General features: G+C 58.6%; 3 protein-coding genes and 2 non-coding genes across 6 annotated transcripts in view; 3 read left to right on the top strand and 2 right to left on the bottom strand.

The window, feature by feature from the left end:
• Positions 1–257: 257 nt before the first annotated feature.
• Positions 258–19,014, bottom strand: LOC141919978 (uncharacterized). Of its 2 annotated transcripts, none has more exons than XM_074816642.1 (2): positions 18,999–19,014; positions 258–3,980 (listed from the first exon to the last, which is right to left on the bottom strand). In XM_074816642.1, exon 2 carries the CDS (start codon positions 3,232–3,234, stop codon positions 2,320–2,322), a length of 915 nt encoding a protein of 304 aa, XP_074672743.1. In that variant the 5' UTR covers positions 3,235–3,980; positions 18,999–19,014; the 3' UTR covers positions 258–2,319. The 2 variants fall into 2 exon arrangements, 1 of the variants encoding a protein (XP_074672743.1); XR_012622196.1 differs by lacking the exon at positions 258–3,980 and adding an exon at positions 18,364–18,631 and having other exon boundaries at positions 18,999–19,011.
• A 40-nt stretch (positions 19,015–19,054) lies between these two features.
• RPS11 (ribosomal protein S11) lies at positions 19,055–22,028 on the top strand. Its single transcript, XM_074816641.1, has 5 exons — positions 19,055–19,141; positions 19,395–19,526; positions 20,383–20,458; positions 21,190–21,319; positions 21,848–22,028. Exons 1-5 carry the CDS (start codon positions 19,127–19,129, stop codon positions 21,969–21,971), a joined length of 477 nt encoding a protein of 158 aa, XP_074672742.1. The 5' UTR covers positions 19,055–19,126; the 3' UTR covers positions 21,972–22,028.
• On the top strand, positions 20,534–20,622 carry LOC141920355 (small nucleolar RNA SNORD35). Its single transcript, XR_012622299.1, has one exon. It is a non-coding gene; the product is annotated as a small nucleolar RNA SNORD35 (small nucleolar RNA).
• On the top strand, positions 21,454–21,544 carry LOC141920354 (small nucleolar RNA SNORD35). The gene has a single exon (XR_012622298.1). It is a non-coding gene; the product is annotated as a small nucleolar RNA SNORD35 (small nucleolar RNA).
• Positions 22,029–23,752: 1,724 nt separating the features above from the next.
• The window catches only part of TRIM3 (tripartite motif containing 3), a 5,364-nt gene continuing 4,495 nt past the window's right edge, over positions 23,753–24,621 (bottom strand). Inside the window, 2 exon segments of the mRNA XM_074816691.1 lie at positions 23,753–24,268; positions 24,436–24,492. Of these exon segments, the coding sequence (XP_074672792.1) occupies positions 23,753–24,268; positions 24,436–24,492 (573 nt within the window).

Genomic DNA, 24,621 nt, shown 5'->3' on the forward strand with positions numbered 1-24,621 from the left:
AGTTGGATGTTGTGGGCTGGTGGAAAATCTCCCCCAGGACCTGACCCGGCGCTGTCTTGAGCAACCCCCAAGAGGTGACGGGTGTTGTTGCAAGAGGTGAGGGACGTTGTCCCCAGGAGATGGGGGATGTTGTCTCCTGTGTCAGCGAGTGCCACTCTGAGCAAGTGGCAGGGGGGGTTTGGTGGCAGGGGAGGGGGCTACAGCAGTGGCCCCGGTCAGAAGCTTCTCAAAGAGACCGGAGGAGGTTGAAGTAGTAAAACTGGAGAATGCAGATAAGGTTTTTGCCACGAAGATACTTAATAAGCGGGAGATGCTCAAGAGAGCTGCAAGAGCCTGTTTTCGAGAACAGAGGGGCATGTTAGTGAATGGAGACAACCAGCGGACACCACGTCACATTGTGCATTCCAGGAGGAAAAATATCTATACCCGATCACTGTGTTCAGGTTTTTATTACAGGTTCCCAGCCCATTCGCCCTCCACCCGCCCCGGCAGCACAAACACCAGCAGAAGGCAGAGCCGTGGCGGGTGCCCCCGGCGAAGGGGACGATGGGGACGGTGCCAGGGAGGGTGTCCTGGCCCCGGTGCCACACGCAGCCACTCCCTCTCCTCTGCGGAGGGGACATGGGGCGGCTGTAGGACTTGGAGCAGTTCAGTCTTCTGCAAAGCTGAAGGTATCGCCTACAGCACGCTTGGAATTTCTTACAGCCATACAGATTTAATCTGTAATAATCAGGCTTTTAAGCCTCATATCCCAGTAAGTGCTGAGGTGTTATCTCCTAATTACTTCAGCAAATCTTAATTAGCCCAGAAGTATTATCTAAAATCCTTTCACCGGGGAAGTCACGTCTCTGGGGACAGACCTGGGACAATAAGGGCAGAGGCCACCCGCTCAGACCCTGCGCAGACGAGAGGAGACCGTCCCCCACGGTGACACAGCCCCGCCACAGCCCCCTCCGTCCGTCCGTCCGTTCTGCGTTCCAGGCAAAGGGGGAAGAAGCACACAAAGTGCAATTCCAGGCTGGGGACAGAGAGCTAGGCAGTTCGCAGGCTCCTCGGTGGCGTTCGCTCTCTGTCGGGTTTGCGCCAAGCGCCGAATAACTCACAGAATGGTTTGTGTTGCTCCCGTCTTCGCAAGAACAGAAGCTCCAGCCTGCGCAGCCTCATCGCCCGTGCTCTGGGCGGGACAGCGGCGGCCTGGCCAGACGGTTCCCGCGTATAAATGATGAGAGCGGTGACGGCAAAACCCGCCACCGCCCGCCTGGACCCAGCTCTCGTGGGCCCCGCTGGGCAGGGCGAGGAGGAGGAGGAGGAGGAATCAGCCCAAGGATGTCTAGAGGCTTTCCAGCACCTCCCGAGTCACTGGGAGCCTTGATGAGCTCCGCGGTGAGCTCACTCCGTGTCAGCGCCACGATGCTTTTCAGTTGTCTCGTTTTAGGCATCTCGACAGGAAAATTTTGGCATATGAAAATGTACTTCGGGGGCGAATGAAAAATTACACCTACTGATGTCGCTTGGGCATTTCTAAAATAAGTATCTGTATTTTGTTGCAGTTCCTGCAGCCTCCCCCTCCCCTTCCCGTAACGCCGGGACCTGTGGGCAGCGAGACCTGCCAACGCATCCCCCACGTCCCGGGGGTGGTGGCACCAGTCTCTGCCCACGGGGAGCCCGGTGCCATCTCCCCATCGCTAGGAATGAAGAGAAGGAACCCGTGCAGGCTTCAGATAAGCCGTAAAAATACAAGGAGGGTCATGATGGGGGAGCTCTACACTGAGGTGTGGGGCAACATCAGCACTGGCAGAAGAAATGACTGCAGGGTTAGGAACAAAAGCGTGGAAATTGAGTGTCCTCGAGTGAAGGACTGGAAATGGTCAGAAATAAAATAGAGCATCGCTTAATAGAAGTGCAGAGAAGGGAATGGGATCAGTGATACGTGTGCGTCAGCCGTGCTGCTCTCAGGCTAAGGAACAAGATGAGAGCTGCAATGTCTGGCCTTAATTGAGAGCACCAGTGTAATAAATCTCCTAGAAACTCAACAAAAGAAAGACAACCACGAGGACTCCGATATCGAGAGATCTACGGAAAGAGGAGGGAGCCCATGCTGGCAGCGCAGCACTTCTCCACGTCTAGGAGATCTTCAGATTAAATTGAGTTAGCAAATTAAATTCCTCAACAAATAATGAAATACTGAGTACAGAAGCTGGTATTCAAACCTGAAGAGTTTAGTGCTAAATCTGCAGCAGCAGCTGCCCAGCCTGGGGGGGGACGGGGGGCACCGACCTCAAGGCTGTAGGCACACTCAGTGTCTCATGGAACAGCTCTTCAGGAGCTCAAACTGGGAATCCAACCTGGATTGGGCCACCAGGAGCTGCTGGAGGGAAGAGCAAACCCAGCAGCAGGCGTGGGGAGCTGTGGGAGAAGGAAATCCTCCGCGGCCGTCCAGAGGGTACACAAGGACGTGGTGCTGGGAGACTGCCCGAGGCGCAGCTCCAGACGGCCAAAGGCAGGACAGGGGGGAGCCAGCCCGGCTAAACGGGGGGGCGGGATGGGCAAAGCACCGCAGGCACCTCCCAGAGAAGAAAAGAGGGGAAAACTCTGGGGGGCAAATGCAAGGCAGGCTGAAGGCCCCACACGGGGGGTCTGAACCAGCCTTAGGCCCTTCTTCAGCCACCTCTGGAGCTGGGAGCACGGCAGAGAGCTCGCGGGATCAAGGGGTGGTCCTGGCCAAAGGGGCCCCTGGAGCAGGTGGGGTCTTTGCACAGCAAACGGGTGAATTACTTGCGTTTCTTGCTGATAGATCATTGCTTCCCCAGGAGAAGCCAGTCGAGTCCCCTGGCCGACCCTCCCCGGGCAGTGGGCTGCCTCCCGCACCCCTCGGTGGGTCGCACCGGCTTTAGGATGCCCTCGGGCAGCATCTTCCTCACGGGTCTTCCTCACGGCCTCACCCTGAGGGTCTTCATCAGGATGAAGGGGAAAGCTGGCGTGAGCTACGCTCCCAGCCCCAGCGACCGGACCAAACTTGAGGAGAAAAGCCCAAACCCAGCGGGTCCCCTCCTGCCATCGTGTGTCCCCCGCGCGCAGCAGTGAAGGGGTGACCTGAGCCCAGCACCTCGCTGCGCCAGATCTCGGTGTTGAGCTCCACCCAGCAGCGTCCAACTCACCCGTGAGCCTCCCTCCCTCACCTATCTGCCAGGATGTATGTTCTATTGTGTCACCTGCAAAACAGTTTTGCTGCATCTGCTTTCTAATTAACACCGTTCCGTTACCAGCAATATTTTCCTGGTAAAAGGCAGGAACTGTATTTAATGAATTTAAACTGCCTGAGAACGTCCTTTTGACCTTTCCTGCTGCTGTTTTTCAAAACCTGCCTTTAACCTGCTCCTTGAGGAAAGACATTGCAGCAGACGCCGGGCGAAGCGCACCCGTCCCACCTCACCGTTGCAGGGAGGTCAACATCCCCCACCCTGAATTCAACCAAAAACATCTGCGGCATGCCGATAACCTCAGCACAAGTGACAGAAATACATCTGTCATCGCCTCGCCACGAGAAAGCTTTTACTAATTTATTCATTCATTCTTAGTCTTTTAACATCGTTTGGTGCACAGTTCCTCGCAGAGAACAGAAAAGAGCAAAACCATCATGGATCAATGACACAGACAGGAGGCGGCGTCAGTCTGGCCAATGAAACGCCCAGTTTCTGCCCCAAAGTCCGTGTGGGCTCTGGACAGAGCCAGGAGCTGCCCGCGGCGCCCCGAGACCTCCCCATGTTCACTCTCCCACGCTGATTTCAGCCCCAACGCTCTGCCGGCTCCTCGTGTTTTGACGCTTCTTGCGTGACACGTGAATTGTCCCTGTCTCACATCGTCACAGGACGGGGAGGAGGCTCTGCCTGGGCAGGAGCGGCGCTGAAGTTTGGTCCCTTCTTTGGAGCCGTCCTGATAGAAATCGCCTCTGGCACATGTTTTCGTTTCTATTATTCAGCCTTCAAGGAAACCAGATTTACACCAAATGAGAAACGAACGCCCCCCATTCACGTTCCTCTGGTCGGGCGTTGCCCCCCTTCTCTTTCTGCTGATCCCGCAGCCCCTGCCCAGATGACAAAATTTAAGCCAGAATCCCCCTCACCAAAAATCGCGGCCGAGGACTGACGCCGATTTGCATAAATACCAGGAGGGTGCAGAAGAGGGAGCTCCCACCTTTGCAGATGGGAAGGACCCAGCAGAGCTGTCCTAGCGCGTCCCCCGCTCAGGGGACACTCGCACCCACCCCTCGCCAGGACGGGGCCGAGGCAGCTCGGAGCAGCTGGATCCCCCCAGCACCCCCAGCTCCGCAGCCCCGACCTTCTTCTGGTGGGCACTAACGCTCCTCTGAGACGAGCTCCCAAAGCGCCGGAGGCTCTTCCCACGCTGGCGATGGAAAGGGTCACTCCACAGACTGACAACAGCGCTCTGCGCAGGCTGCGGCCACCGTCCCCCCGTGGGGACACCGATGGGCGCTGCCCAGGAGAGCTGCAGCGCAGGGAGCAGCTCCGTGGCCAAAGCCACCTCCGAGCCGGGGCGCGAGCAGCCGGGGCGCGAGCGCGGGGCCACACGAGCTCCGCAGCTACGAGCGATGCTTTTCCCTCTCCTCCGAGATTCCAAGTTTTATCTTTCGCCGCTGAGGCCACGGGAATCCTCCCGCCGCCCCGAAATGCAGTGAAGGACCGGGAGGGCGGGAGGAGCTGGGGAGGACAGTGACGTGACCTCGCAGGAAAGTCTCTGCGGCCCCCGCGTGTATCTCAGCGTCTGTGACATGCGGCCTCGCTCGGATCGCTCGGGTTTGACGCTTGGAAAAGGGAAATAAGTCACTGGTTTGGTGTGGCTAAAGTGCTCGTCCGCAGGCTGGATGAGACAGAGCCTCGACAGCGCCTCGCTGGTGGTTGGTGGCTCTTTATTTCTCCCAGTCTCGGTTTTCAGCGCGTGTTCAGATTTAGAGTGGAGGAGCAGAGCTGCCAAAAGCCCTCGGGCAGAGGTGAATCAACCAGCACCCGCGGGGGGGTTCAGCCCAGCGCCGCTTCTGACAGACACCGACCCTCAGCACCGTGGCTGCAGAACAGAAATTGGCCAAACTCCCCCCGAAGCGGGGGCGCTGGTGGACCGACGGCCGGCGGGAGCGTCGTCTCCCCAACCCTCAGCTCTCGCTATCTCCTCCCCCTCCCTCTGCCCGACAAACAGACAAACCCCAAAGACTCCGGAGCCCCCGCGCTGGCCGCGCCAGAGGGGCCGGTGCTGAGCACCAGGGGAAGGGTCCCGCGGATGGGCACAGCCGAGCAGCCGAGCCCGGCAGGGCAGGGGGACGCGCGAGGACGAGCACGTGCGACGTTTAGAGATGGAGCTGGGAAGCTGCTGAAGGTGCTCGGCGAGACGGCGGGCGCAGGGCACCATCTCCCTGGCTGCAATCGCAGTGATCTGTCCTCTGAGTTTATTAAATCACCCTGGCTGCCAAAGGAAATATCTTTCATTACTCTGCAGTTTATTACTTTGATTTGTTGGTTTTTTTTTTTTTTACCCTTCAGCTGTGGTTTATATTTCTATTCAGGTACAAACTCTGCTTTTAAAGCCTGATAAAACACCAATGTACGCACTAGCCCAGCATGTTAACTGACCCTCCAGCTGACAAAACACCTCCCTCATTAGGCACTGCACCTCATTAAAATAATAAAAATATCTATATAGATGGACCTTGATACCATCATGGCCAAGCAGCCTCCCACAACAGCACAAGCTGCTGTTCTGCTGCGTTTCGTGCTGAGCCACCCACCTTTGAGCAGCACCCAGCAAACACCTCCTCGGGGGAGTCAGGGCGGCTGGGGGTGGTGCCCCCGAAAGCCGAGGGGCTGCGGGATCCCCCCGTCCCTGCCGAGCAGCACGGGCACGTGCTGCACTTCAGCCATCTCCAAAGCAGCGGGAGCGACGGCGGCGCTGAGCAAGCTGCGGCTTCGGCGTGGAAAGACGAGCGCAGGCGTCGGGGTCCTGCTCTGCAAATTCAGTTTATTTATTCAAAATAAACCTGCAAAGTGGTGCCGAGGTTGGGGTTTGCCTCTGGAGAAGAGGCCGTGCTTCGCTGCCCACCTGCGCGGGTGATGAAAACGGGGGGTTCTCCCCCTTTTTGCAAGCACGTGGGCGCCTTCGGGAGGCACCTTCCAGGGCAGGTCCCCACCTCGGAGCCAAGCGAGGAGCTGGCGGAGCCACAAACACTCACGTATTTGGAAACTTTGCGCTCAGAAACGGAGGTGTCGTGGCCCGTCTGAGGGCTGGCGAGTCGAGTTGACCTCCCGCGGCACCGGAGGAGGCGTTTTCTTTGTCAGCTGAAGCAAGTGCAATGCGGAACAACCGAGCCTCCTGACGGGGGAATTAATTCCAAAATTTATCTGGAAAGCGCTGACCTTGAGAAAGTTGGATGCAGCGATAAAGTTGATCAAGTGCACCCTGAAACTGAAGCAATTAATGAAATTGCTGCTCGCGCGTCTCGGGGGTGGCACAGGCATCATTTATTCTGTGCCGGAGAGCAGCCGGCTCGCCTGGGGATCCATCCAGGGCCGTACGACAATGGCCGGCTCCCGGGGCCGCGGCCGGTGCCAGGCAGGTTCTCCCCTGCCAGGCAGAAGCCGGGCGGCCTCCAGCCGTGCCTCGGGGGGGCCGAGGGCTGCTCCCACCCCGCTGCCGGGGGGATGGGGCTCCTCGTCCACCCCCATGAGCAGGGGCATCCTTCTCAGAGTGTGGGGAAGGGGTAAAAGGACAAAAAGCCCCAGTCCTGCTCCCAGAAGGTCACTTTGGCCTCTGGTGCCGTGCTTTTAGCATGAGGGAAAAAATCCAGAGTCTTGGTACGGCTCTGAAATGTGGGGGGACCCGTCCCCGGTGCGGCGGGGGAGGCAGCACAGGAGGGAGCACCAGCTCCCACAGACGGAGGGGACACGGAGCTCCTTCCCCGAAAAAGCCCCCAAAGCACGGCACGTCTGCGCAGGGCAGCTCGCCGGCTGCCATTGGGAGGGCTTGGGGACAGGATTAAGCGGGAAGGCTGTCAAAGACAAGCTGTTCACGGGGCCATCTGCATGGGCAGCCGCTCAGCAGGGGCATCACGGCAGGGCTCAGAGATGGGTCAGGCCTCCCCCCATCCCAGACGCCCTTATTCTCTAATGGAAGGAATGATTTGGTTGTTAAAAACAGGCTTGTTGGGATAATTCACACGACCAGCACATTAGCCCGATAAATCTTCTTAAGGAAAGCGCAGGAGCGAAGGAGAAGGACTAATTGCTCTGGGGAATAAAGGCTGTGGTTAATCTCCCAAGGAGAAAATAATTAGGGCATTAAGGCGTGGGAGGGACCGAGGCTCATTTCGTCATCAAACTCGAAGGGCCGCTGCTTGCCAGTCCCACCAGCATCCTCCCAGTGTACACTGGGGCAACCTCTGCCCCCGCAGCCCCCAGCCACGCTCGGGCCCTGCCCGGAGAGGTGCTCCTGGGGGCACCAGCACCCCCAGTGCAGCCCAAGATGGGTCCCCTGGGAAGAGGATGCTCTCAGATGAGAGAAGGGGAACAGGGAGGATGATGAGGGCGGTGAGGGGTCCTTTCTGGAGGAATATCCCTCAGAGAAGGCTGCGTGGAGCGGTCTGAGCGCTGCTCGCCTGGGTCTGACAGGCGTTGGGGAAGGTGTTCCCCGGCCACCACAAGCTGGGATCGGGGCTTCCTGCAGACCACAAAGCCGCATTCAAAAGCTGAATTATGCAATTGGAAATGGCTCGAGGCCTGGGCCAACTCAAGACCAATTTCAGCAGGAAAATTGCTTTTTCACAGAAGTAACAATAAACGTGTTTTTTCATAAAGTGCCCCTGAGCGTTTCCCCGGAGCTGTGCCACTGCCAGAGCACCCCTGAAGGAACAGCCTGCGAGGGGGAACCTTTTACTCCTTATGCAGAGAAAAACATCTTTTATTCAAAGCAGCAGAAGCGGCTCAGAGCCACTGGGCCAGTCCTTGCTGCTGGCTCGTGCTTCAGGCAACAACCCTGCGGCCAAGCAGCGACTGTTGTCCTCAGGTGATTCCCGCCCAGCTGCACTGTCTGTGATTAATGTCGTATTAATCTGTTGGTTTCCCTTCAGCTTAATCCCTGCCCTCGGTAAATCCGGATGGAGCCAAGACACGGTCTAGGATCAGATCGGCTAATTCCTCACGCTGAACGGCCGCACGTCGTCCTCACTGCCCCCCACTGCCTGGAGTGCCTGCGCCGCCCGGCTCTGCTGAGCCCCAGGGCCATTCGCAGAGGAAAGGCCATGGGCTGCTCTCCAGGCAGCGTCCCCTCGCTGGTGGAGCGACTGGGAGGTGGTGGGAGCAGCTGGGGAGGTGGTTGGAACGGTGGGGAGGTGGTTGGAGTGGTTGGGAGGTGGTTGGAGCAGTTGGGAGGTGGTGGGAGCAGCAGGGGGGTGGTGGGAGCAGTTGGGTGGTGGTTGGAGCGGTTGGGTGGTGGTGGGAGCAGCAGGGGGGTGGTTGCCCAGGACCACGTCCAGCAGCATCTGACCATCCAAGGATGGAGACACCACGACCTCTCTGGACCACACAAACCGTCAACCCGGCGGGTGACCAAGGTTGGCCAAAGTTGCCACCAGAAGCGTTGGGGTGCCAGCAGAGAGCTCCTCCATCCTCCACAGCTCGGGGAGCGTGGGTGAGTGCTCGGGACCCCGCACCCAGACCGGCGGCTACAACCACCTACGTCACGGTGGGAGAAACGTCCACTGGGGGGAAAAAAAACCACATCAAAAGCTACAGCAAGGGGTTCCCACCACGTACAGACTAACTCCAGCTCCTCACTGCCTCAGCCGTGACCAACCCCAGTGTCTTCTCTGAGGATCTATTTCACCGCTTACAGTTATTTGGTGAGAAAGAGGGAAATGCTGTATCTTAGGGCTCCCCGAGCAGAACACAATCCTGCGTATCGCTGTGAGACGAGTGATGTCCTGGGAAGAGTCGGCGGCTCTGAGCCTTCTTCACATCAGCAGGAGTTGGTTTCCCTCACGTTTGCCCTCGGTGCTCACCCACAGCACCGGCCGTCAGGGGCTCCTTGCAGCCACACCCTGAGGATCGAGGTGTCAAACGGTGGTTTGCAGTGTTGGGAACCCGGGTGCCAGGGAAACGCAGAGAACCGCGGAGCGAAGCTTCACGCGCGGATTTGAAATCGGATTGTTGGGCTGTTGCCATGAACAGCAGCAGCGCTGCTTTTCGAACATCTTCAAGAAATTCCCAGGGAGGTGCAATTTCTCCCTCGAAAGATCTCCAGACTGTCCCCAGCTTCCTAAACCCTCCAGACAAACAAACAGACCCCGAGCACGGAGCCGCAGGTCCTGGGCAACGTCCACAGGCGCCTCCTCCCGGGTGAAGAGCCGCGGCGAGTCGGCCCGAAGCCGGTCGATGGGAGAGCGAACGGCTCCTGCTCCGGGGGCTGAAGTGGGACCCCACACGCAGGCAAAGGCAGAGCGAAGCCGCGGTCAGAGTCAAGCGCTGAACTGCCAAGGGGCCAGAGGGCCACAGCTCGGCTACAGGCTCTGTGGGACGGCCCCGTCCCGACAGCCCCCCCGCCAACACACCCTCGAAAGGTGGTGGAAGCACATCCACCCCCCTTCCATCTCCTCCGTCCCGCAGCCCAGCAGCGCCCACGGGTGCTGCCCCACACCAAACTGGGGCAGATCTTCGCCCCGGCAGCTCCCCGACACGCCGCCACCTCCAACAGCGATGTCAGCGCCGAGGCCACCCCGCACCCCGGCTCCGGTAAACCGGGCGCGAGGACGTTCCTGCCGACACCCAACCTCACCCAAGCTGCCGCGCTGCCGAGACGGCTCGGCGCAGACACGGCCCCCGAGCTGCGGGTTCGGCCACAGCTTCGCGCTCCGGCAGCCCCCTGCCTTGGCACACGCTGCCCTTGCGGGGGTCTCTCACTTTTTAGCTGCGAATAAGGAGATAACTGAGGGCTGAGCAGGTTATTGCTTCCACTGTTCAGTGTGAGGAGGAGAAGGCTGAGGGGAGACCTCATCACTCTCTACAGCTCCCTGAAAGGACGTTGTAGAGAGGTTGGTGCTGGTCTCTTCTCCCAGGGAATTAGTGACAGAACAAGAGGGAACGGCTTTAAACTGCAACAGGGGAGGTTCAGACTGGGCATGAGGAAAAAATGTTTCCCAGCAAGAGTGGTCAGAGAGTGGAATAGGTGCCCAGGGAGGGGGTGGAGTCCCCATCCCTGGGTGTGTTTAAGGGCCGTTTGGATGAGCTGTGGGGGGATGTGGGGTAGGGGAGAACTTTGTAGAGTCGGGCTGAGGGTTGGACTCGATGATCCCGAGGGGCTTTTCCAACCTGAAGGATTCGGTGATTTCGAGAGAGACAGCAGCAGGGGAGCAGCTGGCAAGGCCACGTACCAATATCAAGCCCAGTAAACACTTGAGCGAATTCCTGTTTTCCCCACCTCCTGCTCATTTCATACTCGCTCCCCCTCACACGGCCTCTAAAATCTGCCCCTTTACACCCGACACCCATGAGCCGCCGCAGCAGCACCAGCCGGGAACATAAGCCACGGGCACAGAAACACGAGAGCGTTGAGCATCTCCAAGCGGGGGGCTCTCGTTTACTCCACACATTTCCCTGACCGTGGCTCTGCCAGCGGCGCGCGGGGTTCACTGCCAACGGGCCCTTTCCGGCGCTCAGCCCCAGCCTCCATGTTGCATCATCCCTTTTGTTATCAGGACGCAGCCGGCTCTCCACACACCCACGTGCACCCTCGCTGCCCTTCTCCCCGCTGGGCACCTTCCCTGCGCCAAAGAAACGTGCCCCAGGACCTCAAGCAGCCTCGCCGGGGAGGAAGACGCCTCCTCTGGAAGTTTCCTCCGACTCTTGCAGGGAAAACCAGGGGAAGGGGTTGGGGTGACCCGGGAAGGCCCTTCCCAGAGCACAGCCTGGAGCCGTCACCGCTCTGAAGGCCGTGAGGAGTTTTCCACATGCGCGTCCTTACGAGAGCTCTCAGCACCAAGCCTGCAGCCTCAGCTGGACCACGGCCTCGTATAAATGATAGATAAACATGTTGTGCTGATTGCTCAGCTGCTGCTGCCCTACTTAACCGTGTCATCGTGCCCGGGCTGCAAATCAGCCGGGGAATGCGCCGGCCTTCTCCCTGCAGGACACTGCGGAGCGTGCGCCACTGCAAATCCACTTCAAAATCTGCGAGGTTTCCAAATCTCAGATAGGAATGAGCAGAGGAAGGGCTTGGAGTCCATCTGAGGTCAAGATACGGGACTTCAGGCGAACAGAAAATTGCCCAGGATGGGAAAATAAATGGTTTGAAATCACAAGAGCTCTGGCTGTCTCCACCTGCTCAGGGCTGGGGGTGAGCCACAGAGCTTTGGGGGCGGACTGGAGCCGATGGGGTTTGAGCCTTCAGCTCTACTTTAGGCTTGGACTATTTGAATGAGCCTCAAAGCCTGAGCTAAGTTCATGCCATCACCACAAACTTCACCGGGGCTCAGGTGCTTCATGACAATCTGTGATTTCCCAGCTATTGTCACGCAGGCCTGCGGGAGCCACGGGGACGGTCCCGCGTTCAGAGAGTGAAGTGCTTCAGAGCGGGGGAGGAGGTGGGAGCTGACGTGCGGGACAAGGAGCGATGGCGCGGAACATTCCCCGGCTGCTCTGGAGGTCCTGGCTGGCTTCCCTGTGAAGGCCGATGCCATGAGCAACCCGGGGGGCTCCCCCGCTCAGCAGGCTGATCAAAACGGGGCTCAGAGAAGCATTTTTCTGCTCTGGGCCCACCCCGGGTGGGTGAGACAAGGGGCAATTTGTGGGGGCAGGAGCTGGAACACAGGACGGGGCAAACCAACGGCCCGAACTGGGTTTTTAGGAGGGAGAAAGTCTGTGCTGTGGGGCTGCACTGGGAGATGGGCTTTTGAAACACGGGAACCTGCTGCCCTAAAAGTGGGTCCCTCTGTTGTTACCCCACTGGGGACAAGGATCTTTTCTTTTTTTCCTTTTTCATTCAGGTTGGAAAAGGCCCTCGGGATCATCGAGTCCAACCCTCAGCCCGACTCTACAAAGTTCTCCCCTACCCCACATCCCCCCACAGCTCATCCAAACGGCCCTTAAACACACCCAGGGATGGGGACTCCACCCCCTCCCTGGGCAGCCTATTCCACTCTCTGACCACTCTTGCTGGGAAACATTTGTTCCTCATGCCCAGTCTGAACCTCCCCTGTTGCAGTTTAAAGCCGTTCCTGGTGAATTATTCTCAGCACAACAGCCAACACTCCAGGCAGCAGCTGCAATTCAGCCACCCTGCGCCTCCGAGCAGGACAAGAGGCACCGGCAGGAGGGAGAAGCCCCCCCCAGATGGCACCAGTTGGGGTCTGCAAGCCCCCGGCCCCCCATTCCCCGCACGGGCTGCCCCTCCTGTCTGGCTCCCTCCAAGCTCTCCGCTCTCTCTGGACAGAACAGCCCCGGGCAGACGCTCCTCACTGCTACCAGACATTCCCTCCCGGCCGAGAGCGCCAAGTCGCCTTGGCCTGTGGTTCCTGGCCAAACTCCAGAGCGAACTCCCCTGGCTTCAGACAACCTTCACCCCACCGACACCCCCAGGGGCTGGGGCACAGCCGAGACGTGGGCGCCTGCCACCCCTCTGCCGCCCCCCGCCAGCACGGGCACCCGTCGCCATCCCCGGGGCCCTTTCGGGGAGGGGGAGAGGTTCTCCCGCGCTGCTGACTCTGCACTGCCTTACGGTAAAAGGAACAAGCTTTTAGAAAACTCTTTTTCTTTTAGGATATTATCAACAGCAGGAATAATTAATAAATATTACAGGTTTAATTCCTAGGATACAGGTGCTCTAGGAACAACACTGACAGTTCGATGCCAAGGCTGCTCGTTTGTCCGTCTCAGTCTCACGATGAAGTACCAAAAATCAGTCTTAGGTTTCAGTTTCAGTTTTAGACGTAACAAAAGATAAGAAATAAGTGATTAACTTGGGGTCAGCAATTTAGAAAGGCGAGGTAATGAAAAGCTAGCCACAGAGTAAGTATATGTGAAATAGAACATTTTGAGTCTTTTTTCAGAAGTCTAAAGGTGAATTCTGATGAAGATCATTTAAGATGAGTAACCCCGACGACCCAAGAGTGCACCGGGGAGCAGCGGCGTCAGAAGAAGAGTCAGAACGGAACGATGAGAATCAGCTGGAGCTGGGGAATATAACGGACTTTGGTAATTGAGGGAGAATTAAGAGCTGAGAGTTCCTGGGAAATCACCAAAACCTTTTTGTATTGCAGAATGTTCTGTACAATCACAGATATAAAGGACACTTTTTGTCGGCCATGGCCACTCCTGGAGGTGCTGGCCCAGCTCTGAGCCCAGAGATACCCACAGGCTGGCGAAATTCTTTAACACTCACCCCAGGACAGCTGCTCCTCGCCGAGGCGCAAAAACCCCCCTGTTCCCCAAAAAGCGCTGCGGGGAGCTCCTGGGGCTCTGGGGGATGGGGGGGGAGTTCTGGCAGCCCCACACCCCGCCTCGTGCCTCTGCGGCGCTGAGAAGAGGGGTGCCTGTGCGAGGGGCGCCCGTGCGAGGGCTGAGCTGCGCCAGGAACACCTTAAGCCACCAAAACTTCATCATCAGGGCTGTTGACAGTCCCCGAAAGATCTAATGAGACGTTAACAGGAGGGATGTCAGGAAGACAACAGACAAAATATTTAACGGGCCGCTGCTTTACAGCACTTAAAGCCTTGACTTTGTGCTTGGTCAAGCACAATTTGCTGTTGGTAAAATCCACTTTGGCTGCTCTCGATTGCTTCACCCGTTGGAGACTGGGATCACAAGAGGACACGCTCCACACCCCTTCCAGGCTGAGGCTGACCCGTCCGTACCCCAGACCTGTGAGGACAGGCTGAGAGAGTTGGGGGGTTCAGCTGGAGAAGAGAAGGCTCCGGGGAGACCTTAGAGCGGCCTCCCAGGACTGAAAGGGGCTACAGGAAAGGGGGGAGGGACTTGTCATCAGGGGGGAGAGATAGGATGAGGGGGAACAGGTTTAAACTGACAGAGGGGAGATTTAGATGAGATCTAAGGCAGAAATTGTTCCCTGGGAGGGTGGAGAGGCCCCGGCACAGGTTGCCCAGAGAAGCTGTGGCTGCCCCCTCCCTGGAAGGGCTCAAGGCCAGGCTGGACAGGGCTTTGGGCAACCTGGGCTAGTGGAAGGTGGCCCTGCCCGGGGCAGTGGGGTGTCACACATCTTTAAGGTCCCTTCCAACCCTCCTGTGATTCCATGATCTTCCCCAAAGCCAGAGAAATGGGCTGTCCCGGTACCCGGTACGGGATGAAGTCTGCAGGTTGTTTGCCCCCCACCCAGCACGTCCTTGACCTTTTCCAGCTCAGTGCTCCTGGTGGCCCAACAGGGCTGGTTGGTGGCCCTGTTCCTGCCCAGTGGGGACAAGGCTCAGGCGAGCAGAGCTGTGGCAGGGAGGCTGCCCAGAGGGCGCGTGGCCACAGAGCGGTACCAACCCCGCCGCAGCTCTGCCCCGCTCGCCCTCGCACTGGTTTGGACTGGGAGGGGACGCGCTCGCCCGGTTTTCCCCAGAATTCCCTCAAAAAAACCCAGCGGGTTCGTGGTTTCAGAGCACGCTCGCTCAGCAGGTCGGGGGGGAATTTATCCAGGGAAAAAGGGCCGGAATAGGCACCGTCCAGCTATGTCAGCCCCGCTGGCTGGTCTGGAGAAGCAGCACGAGCGGAGGCCGCTGAGGGCGGGCGCAGGTTTGTCCCCAACCAGCTGTTCTCCAGCCAGTTGTTTGTCCCACAGGCAGCAGCAATTCCCACCCCCCCAGGACGCGTCATGCACCTGCAGACAGGCCCAGCCGTGCTCTGCGCCTCACCGGGCCAACTGCAAAACGACCCCGAGCCAGCGGCCACCACGGCCCAACAGTCGTGAGAAAGGCCGTGCAGGCACCGCAAGGAGGCCAACGTGCGGAGAGCTCCGGGTCTACCTAAACCGCATTGAGCACGCGATGCTGCAACACCTCGGCGCCTGGGAGCGTCCAGAGAAAGCACCCGATCACCCGCTGCGGGACAGGGGCGAGAGGAACGTCACTGGCACGAAACACGGAACAACGAGCAAGGGCCTAACGGAGCGAGAGTGGTAGAAGAATTTTAAATACAACCTCTGGTATATTTGAAATAGATTTTAAGGCCCAGTGAAACGCGTTCAAGACTGAGGGATCTTGTAAGGCAGCCAGAACGCTGCTCCACAGGCCTGAGAACTGTTCTTAGCCTGCTGCTTGGATAGTCCCAACCCAAGGCTGGCTTAAAACCCAGTCAAGCTGCTCCTATAGAGACAGTTTTAACAAAGGAGGATTAATTGACTAAACACAGGTGCTTTGCTAGATTAAGAGAATTTAGTACATAGAAACTGCTCCCTCTACCCCAGCATTTCACAGAACATCCTGAAGTCTCTCAGAATTGCACGAGATGAAAACTAGTGGAAGAAAGATGAAGAAGATGATGACCCAAAAGATGACCCTGAAACTGAAGTAAGAATTGGAACAGAACGATGAGAATCAGCTGGAGCTGGGGAATAAAATGGACTTTGGAAACCGAGGAAGAATTCTGAGAGTTCGGGGGAAAACACCAAAGACTTTTGTATTGCAGAATGTTATGTAGAATCATATACAGAGGGTGGTTTTTGTCAGGCACGGCCACTCCCTGAGGTGCTGGCCCACCTCCCTGCACAGCCCCAGGTCCCCAAAAGCACCCGGCCCCCTGCGGACACCCCCTGCCACCTCCACAGAGGCAGACCCACGCTCTCTCGTCACCCAACGCTGCAGCTCATTAACCAAAAGCACAATTTTCTGGGTTTTTTCCTGCACCATTTCGAAGCGCTTCAGAACTCTGTCTCCAGCTGCCAGAGGAAACCCCCTGCCAGGCCGTCCCTGGTTGTCTCAGCTCTGAAGCTGCTTTTTTCCCTGGTTTTCTCACTCTCTGAAGCGACCGCAGCCTCCTCACGTTTCCTCTGAAGCAGCAAAATGGCTTTTGCCTCTTTCCTCGAGCAGAGGCTGGGTGCAGCCAGACAACGCCCCGAGGGAAGCCCCTCTCCGGCCAGGCGGGGTCTTACGCCTCATCCCCGCCATTTCCTCACGGACCCCACAACGTTCCCGCGTTTCCCGCCCGGGGCCATCGGAAGCACCTGCTCTTCAGCCGGCCGGACCGAGGGAACCACCCCGCTGCCACCGCAGGGGCACGAGGCCCTTCCCGGGCAGCGCCCTCGCCCCAGCAGCTGCACAACGCCTGCAGAACCTGCCCACCTCAACCAGGAGACGATTGCTCTGGGCTTCCTGCTCCTACTCGTCACAACTTGCTGCAAGGCTTCATCTTTAGTGTCAAACAGACGAGAAAAGAAAAGCTGGTTTATTTATTCACCAGCTCATGGATAACTTGCAGGGCAGAGCGGTACTTTTCAAGAGAACTTTGTACAGATCTCCACCTGATGCTGCTTCTCCCCTAAGAGTTTGAAAGAACTTTGGAAACAATAAAAATAAAAATCCCTGAGGTCTCGCTGCCCTCTGTTCAAGACGTGACGCTGTAGCAAGCAGTGCGACAGCCCCAACAGCCACACACTTACACACAAAAACATCCCAGTGACCAAAATTTAAAAATATTCCTGCCCCCCTTCACCCCTGAGCCGCTCTCCTGTGTCCCCGCCCGGGGCGGAGCCGAAGCCCTTAGAGCCGAGGTCGCTTGGCATCATCCACACCCCAACGCCGCGTACGTCCAGCTGAGATCTCCCCCGCTGCAGGTTTCTCCCCCTCATTCAGCAAACACAAAGGGGTTTTCGCTCCGCGAACTCGCCCGGCCCCTCCGCGAGCCCCTGTGACCCCTTGGCGAGGGGCTGCAGGACGGCTCAGCTCCCAGGAAGGGTTTGGAGCCTGCTCCTCGCCACCCCTCGCTCCCAGCACTGTCGCTCGCTCGCCCCCCACTAACTCCAGCGCCAGACATTCCTCTGCTAAAGCTCCCCCTGCACTCGGGCCCTAACGAGGCAGGTGACAACTAACAGAACAAAACGCCTTTTGCCATAAAAGCCCTTATTCTCCCTCTAATCTCCAGACAACCGATTCATTACAAGCTATCCTGGCCTGTTGGTTTAATACAACTTTATCTGCATCACAATCACATTAAATTATACTGCGGCCTTTATATAAAACTAAGACAAGACAGATTTACTACCTCTTCTGAGGTGCCCTGCTGGTGCAATACATCTGTCAGGAAGCCATAATCACCAAAAAAATCGAATTTAGGTCCCACCCCAATAATGTTGCCAACAGGTTCTGAAAAAGACCTTCAAGAAACACAAACCCCTGTCCAGACACAGGGTGTCTACCCAGAGGGTTCCCCGTTTTCCGCAAGCAGCACAGAAAATGCTCTAGAGAACCCTTGTCGCGTGTGCCCTCACAGCGGGTCGTTCTTTGTCCCTCACGGCCTGAGACTGGGAAGAAATTCCCACCAAAACTCTTGTATTTAAATCTTCCCTCACCCAGAGGAACCCACTGTGGCAGGTACCCTACAAACCAAAGGGTTTTGTATCAGTAAATCACAGAATCCTCGTATAGTTTCGGAGTTTCGGTTGGGAGGGACCTCAAAGCCCATCCAGTGCCACCCCCCTGCCCCGGGCAGGGCCACCTTCCACTAGCCCAGGTTGCCCAAAGCCCCGTCCAACCTGGCCTTGAACCCTTCCAGGGAGGGGGCAGCCACAGCTTCTCTGGGCAACCTGTGCCAGGGCCTCACCACCCTCACAGGGAACAATTTCTGCCTTAGATCTCATCTAAATCTCCCCTCTGTCAGTTTAAACCCGTTCCCCCTCATCCTATCCCTCCCCCCTGATGACGAGTCCCTCCCCCCTTTCCTGTAGCCCCTTTAAGCCCCGGGAGGCCGCTCTAAGGTCTCCCCGGAGCCTTCTCTTCTCCAGCTGAACCCCCCAACTCTCTCAGCCTGTCCTCACAGAGGGGGTGCCCCACACCTGCTCTCAGGAAAGGCCTCCCTGAAACCATTCCCTCTGCCTAAATCATCTGGATCGACAGTTTTCCCTCTTTCCCACCCAATTTGGCCACCACGCTGCTCCCCGGGCAGGCGCCCTCCCCCTGTGTTCCGCAGGGCTGCCCGTCCCCTGACCTCATCCCCCGCGGTCGGGGCGAGACCCCACAGTGTTACCGTAAATTAGGTCTCAAAAGAACCCTCTAAGGCTTAGTGTGAAGCTTTCGAAGGCCGGCGGTCTGTGCTGCAGTGCTGGGTTCACGGGGGATCGCTCCACCGAACGTGCACACACTAAAACAAAAATTTACCCTTTCTATACCTTAAAGATGTGAATTTTCATACTTTTCCCAAGAAATCTCCACCTTTCCACCCATCTACATTATTGACATCCTTACAAAATGACACTGCGCAGGCACGGGGGTCTCAGGTGGTTGCTGGTTGTTTGGGGCATTTCCCCCCTACTCCTTTTTCCCTTTTATGGTCATGAGTCTTTTGAGGACAGTTCCTTCTCCTCGGATGTTCCCCAACTCTGTTGTCCAGCCAAGCTGCTCTTCCTTACCCACCGTGTTTGGGTGTTCCTGCCAGGACAGACCTGCCTCAGCTCAGGGTATCTTCTCTGTGCGCTTTAACCACTCCGGCCTCGTTAAACGCAAAATTTAACATTGCTTCGTAAAACAATTTCTTAATATGAAAGCTGTCACGAAACGCTCATCACTAATTGTTACAGGCCCCGACTCGCCGGCACCGGCAGGGCTCTCGACGAGGGTCCCCGGCAGCGCGACAGCTGGCGGGGGCCCGACGGGGCCTACGCGGGGCGGTGGGGAAGGGAGGGGACCCCGGGGTGAAGGGAGGGGACCCCGGGCCCCGCGGCAGGAGCCGGATGTCGCGTCCCCCCCCCCCCCCCCCCCCCCCCCCCCCCCCCCGTACGTGTAGGCCCGGCCATACCCGTCCCCTCAGGGCGCCGGCGGAAATGACGTTAACAGGCCCCGCCCTCCCGTGAGGTCACTTCCGGCGCCTCGCGGATAAGCGGCGCCGCACGCGCCCCGCCGCCTCTTTCCGCCGCGCGGCCCAAGATGGCGGACACGCAGGTGGGCGCTGCGCGGGGGTAGGCCCCGGCCGCCGGGACACCCCCACCGGGCACCCCCCGTGGCCGGCACCCGCCCTGGGGGACGGCGGGGCCGCGGCTGGGAGCGGCCTGCGGGGCGGCGGTGGAGGGGGGAGGGCGGTTCTCCGTGAGTTACCGCGCCCTGGAACTGGGGGGGGGAGGCGGCTCTCGGTGTCGGGGAGGCGCCGTGCCCGGGGGCAGCCGGTGATTCTCCCCCCGCTCTCCCCCCTCCCCAGACCGAGCGGGCCTACCAGAAGCAGCCCACCATCTTCCAGAACAAGAAGCGGGTGCTGCTGGGGGAGGGCGGCAAGGAGAAGCTGCCCCGCTACTACAAAAACATCGGCCTCGGCTTCAAGACCCCCAAGGAGGTAAGGGGGGGGGGGCAGGGCAGCCCCCCTCTGCACCCCAAGGGCCGCGACGCCCCCGCCGAGCGCGGCCCCTCGTAGGCGGGTGCGGCTCCTCCGAGCGGTACCGGCAAAACCTTCAGCGAGACGAAGGAACGAGGTGACAAAACCGCGTTAGCGAGGCGCTTGGGCTTAAACGAGCGTGGCCGGAGCCGTTGGTCCCTCCCAGTGTCACCAAAATGGGATAAAAGCGAACTTTTTGACACCAATTTGATGTGGATAGGCAGACGCTCCTTTATTAACTGGGTGCGCAGGGGAGTCTCTCCCCACCAACGCACCCCCAGCTCCTGTAGCGCTGATTATATGGGATACAGCAATACGTATTAATTAAGTTCTCATGCATAAGCATGCTAATTCCCATCACTAATTTCCTTATTCCCACCTCTTTCCTCTTTTCGGCTGGGGGGGCGGGGGGGGGGGCTGCCTCTGCGCCCACCACGGACCTAAAAGCACGACCCTCCAGAGCCCTCAGCCTGAGGATTTTTGGCTCACATCGCGATTTTAACATTTTTGGAGGCCCTTCCACAATGTCGCTCTCAGAACAGCCGGTCTGCCTGACAATGAATGCTCCTCACAACCAGTCCAACGGCGGTGCCTTGTTATAAGTCTCATTGTTTGGGTAGAAATCTGGTTATTGATTATTATTGGTCTGCGTGGCCTCAGCCTGGGACTTCACAAAGGACTTCGGAGCAGCGTGGCTGGTTGCGTGGTTGCTCTAAATCATTCCTTATTTAAACCCAAACCACCAAAAATGATTCAACTCAGCTCAAATGAACCACAGACCAGTAACACCAGCGCTGACGGTCGCTTCTCTTTGCAGGCGATCGAGGGCACCTACATCGACAAGAAGTGTCCCTTCACCGGCAACGTCTCCATCCGTGGCCGCATCCTCTCGGGTGAGCTGGGGGGTCCCGGGGGAGCACCCCCACGGGCGTAAGGGGGAGAGCTGGGCGGGGCTGCGGTCCTGGTGCGGCAGGTGATGCTGTTCTCTCACGATGGTCTGCCGAGTCCGGGCTAAGGGCTCTGACGACAGTGCCAACGGCTTTACTGATGCCAAGCCAAAGGACCCGCCGCTGGCCCTTAAAACCCCCAAATGTGCTGCTCCGCGGTGCAGACGTGGGTGTAGAGCAGGAGGAGGTAGCGCAGGCAGCGTCGGGTGGAGCAAGCCTGTCGCAGTGTTCTTGGAAAGTCTTAAAAAAAGAGAAATAATTCAGTTTTTAATATAAATTTGAAGGTTGCAGCCTGGCAGAGGAAGCGTGTCACAGTGTGCTTAGAAGGTCTTAAAAAAAGAGAAATAATTCGGTTTATAATACAAATTTATAAAGGTTGCAGCCTGGCAGAGGAAGTGTGTCTTAGAAGGTCTTAAAAAAAAAGAGAAATAATTTGGTTTATAATATAAATTTGAAGGTTGTGGCCTGGCAGTAAGGTGGGAGGAAAGACCTTCCATCCTGGTAGGACGCCAGAGTCCGCGCTAGGCTTTATTTTTAAGGTAAATAAGGGGAAATTACTGGAATTGATGAGTCCTACTTGCGGTGCCAAACGCCGCACGCTCCTGCCCGATCCTCCTGGCCTCTCTTCTCAAAATCTGCTGGTTGTAGCCCAAAGTGACACTCCCCGCTTCGCCCAGGTGTGGTGACCAAGATGAAGATGCAGCGCACCATCGTCATCCGTCGGGACTACCTGCACTACATCCGCAAGTACAACCGCTTTGAGAAGCGCCACAAGAACATGTCGGTGCACCTCTCCCCCTGCTTCAGGTGCTGGGGGGCGCCGGGTGTCCTGGGAATGTTTGTGTCTGTTGTTTGTAACCCTGAGCTCGGCTTTGGTGTCGGAACGGCGGCGAGCGCGTCCCTGTGACACGTGTGGTTTTACTGGTCTGGAACCTGCTCACTGGTGGTGATGTCTGAACTCACGATGGTCTTCAGATCCCTCACGCGTGAGGGGCTGCTGACAACGCCACTGGCAACTGCTGAACCAGGAAGCAGGTTCTGGACAGTCGGTGCCGCGACGGGTCCTGGGGAAGGGTGAAGGTTTGGGTGTTCCTGAAGGAAAAGCTGGGGTTTGGAGGCTGGTGGGTGTTCCCTAAGCCTGGCTTTGGAGCACAGGTTTCCAGCCAAACCCGGCCTTGTGATGTGGCTGGAGACTCCCCGGCGTGTTTCCGGAGCTCAGTCCCGGGTTTAGGCTCAGCGCAGGGCGGCCGGAGCACCGTCCCTGTGGCCGTGCTTAGGCGAGGCCTGGGGGGGCCCCACGGAAGCGCTGAGGCGCTGCTGGCTGTGTCTTTGCAGGGACGTGCAGATCGGGGACATCGTCACCGTGGGCGAGTGCCGTCCCCTCAGCAAGACCGTCCGCTTCAACGTCCTCAAAGTCACCAAGGCTGCGGGCACCAAGAAGCAGTTCCAGAAATTCTAAAAAACAAAAACGGCCCGTGGGGACACACGGGACCAATAAAGCTTTTGTAAAGAGTCACCCGGGCGGGTGCTGGTCTGATATTTTGGGTTTTCTGTGCAGAAATGAGGAGGAGGCGCCGACCCTCAGCCCCTCCCCAGGAAAGCAGCTGCTGTTAGTCCCAGCTCCAGGACTGGCTGAGCCAGGCTTAAATCTGTGATGTGTGGGGAAACGGGGCCCAAGGAGAAAGCAAAGGGGACCCGGTTTTAGCTACGGGGCCTCTGCAGAAAGCGCCTCCCCAGGCGGGTGACAGATGGGGGTGACGTCAGGACGCGGTTTAGAAGAGCAAAGCCTCTTGGAGGCCGTCGCAGCATTCGGGCTCGTTTCTCAGAAAAAGCTGAAACGGGTCATTGTGGGCCGAGGGGCTGCCTGGCGCCTCCCCACAGGAGGGTCGGGGCTGGGGAGCGGCGGCGGCTGAGGGGCATGAGTCGATGCCACAGGAGCTGCTGCTCCGGCAGATGGTATTTTTTAGAAGTGACAGCTGCTCGTGGTGCCGGGAGCTGAAGAGTCCTGGAGGAAACTGATCCCGTGGTTGGGGGGGGAAGCCGGGAGGGAGCGGGAGGAGAAGCAGAGGTGGAGTGACCAAAATCTGGTGTTTTCACCCAGCAGCGGGGCCCCATGACTTCCCCAAGATGGTTGCGGGGTGGCCTCGTCGCTGTTCCCATGCGCCCAACTGGGCAAAATCTGCTGTGGGAGGGCTGGGGGTCCCCTGGTACCTGGGGGGGTGCTGACTGCGCTGGCCTGGAGGCATTACCAGTAAAGCCCGTGCCGTTACCAGCAAGGCCCAGCAGATCTGGGGACAACGCTGGTTATTGCCAGGTTCCGAGGCAGGATTTGATCTCTCGATGGCGGCAGGTTCAGGGTTTCAGACGCGCCGTGCTGCGCCCGGGGCCGGTGGTTTGACAGAAACGGCGCCTTTTGCTCCCAGAATTCCGAACCCTTCCCAACCCCTGGAACGTTCCCGTGCGTCACCCGGCTGTAACGGGGCCGAGGCCCTGGGCGGCGGCTGTGGTGGCGCAGAACCTTCTCTGTGAGAACGGCTCAGCCATCGCGGCTGCGCAGGGGGAACCTCCCAACCGCTCTGGTCCTTGGTTTGAAATATCGACCCGTCGGGACCGAGCGTCTGCCCGGGCCTGGCCCGCAGGCGGCTGCGACCCCCTGAACCCACGGCAGGGCAGCGCCGCCTCTTCCCGGGGTGTCCGGGGCAGCTCCTGGGGCGGGGCCCTGCGTGCGGCCGAGGGTGCTGGGGGAGCCAGAAACGGGGTACAGCCGCCACAGGGAGTGAGGGGCTGCACCCGCGGGGGGCCCGCACCTGCCTGGCACTGGTCCCTCGGTGCACAGTGCAGAGGGCTCCCAGCTACACCAAGAAACACCAGGTGCACCCTCAGAAACACCGGGTACACCCTCAGCACCACCAGCTCCACCCTCCAAAGCACCAGCCCCCCCCAAAGCCTGGGCCTGGCTCCTGCCCGTCCCGGGGCGCTGGATCCGCCGGGCTGAGGGCGGCTCCTGCTCTGCCCACCCTGCTCACCCCGACAGCTCTGGCCCCGGTGTCCCCTGCAGGGAGGCGAGGGGCAGCCCCTGCCCACCCCCCCTCATCCTCCCCCCTCATCCTCCCCCCTCATCCTCCCCCCTCATCCTCCCTCCTCATCCTCCATCCACCCCCAGGACTCTCCCCCCCTCCACACCCACTTCACCACCGATCGCTCCCTCGGCCCTTTCCACCAACAACAACTTTGAGCCCTTCACGAACAATCCACCATCTTGGCGTGGGCAGCCCGGGGGGGGGGTGGGGGGCTCCGTCTGCTGCTCACACCTCGGGCGGGAGGGGGTTTATAAACCCTCGTGCAAAATTTCTCCGAGTTTCCCCATTTCACGCAGCTGCTGCCGCCGGCCGGGGTGTTTTGCCTTGGCATTTCACAACAGGGGAAGAGAAGAACGTGGGGTTTGGGGTTTTTTTTACGTTTAGCGGCGGTTCCGTGTGAGTTAGGAAAGGAACGCTGTCGGCTGCGTGGTGGGGGGGGCTGGAAACGCGTCTGCGGGCTCCGGGGGACGGAGAGCCAAAGCCGGGAGACGCCGCCAACGCAGCCAAAGGGCTGAGTATGGCTCAGGAAGAACCGAGGGATGGTGGGGGGCGGATTAATTGAGCCGAGGTTAAATTTAACTGTGTGTGGGACGAGGCGTGCTCTGCCGACTGACAAAAATACGCTTTTCTGTAGAGCGGGATCGTGCCTGCTAGAAGCTAAAAGGGTGTGACACGGCTGCAAGAGGAGGGCAGCGACCTCCCCGGGCACCCGACGGGGCAGATTTCATGGGAGCTGAGCGCTGGAGCCGCGGCCGAGGGCAGTGACGGGCCTTTCCCTGCAGCTTCACCAGGGACGGTGACAAACCCCCGCGGGGTCGCAGGACAACAGGGGGAGGTACCCACCAGCTCGCGGGGGGCAGCGGGAGGAGAGACCCCATGGGGGGAGCAGAGACGGTGATTCTGGAGCAAAAGAGAGTTTAAATTGGTCGCAAATCAATCTGAGCTGGTAATCAGGAAAAAAAAAAACCTCTCAGCAACAGGGATGTGAGGTCTGGAAGAGCCTCCTGGGGGTGGCGGGGCAGGAACCCC

This window comes from Strix aluco, chromosome 2 (assembly GCF_031877795.1).
Source record: "Strix aluco isolate bStrAlu1 chromosome 2, bStrAlu1.hap1, whole genome shotgun sequence".
Classification (NCBI taxonomy): domain Eukaryota; kingdom Metazoa; phylum Chordata; class Aves; order Strigiformes; family Strigidae; genus Strix; species Strix aluco.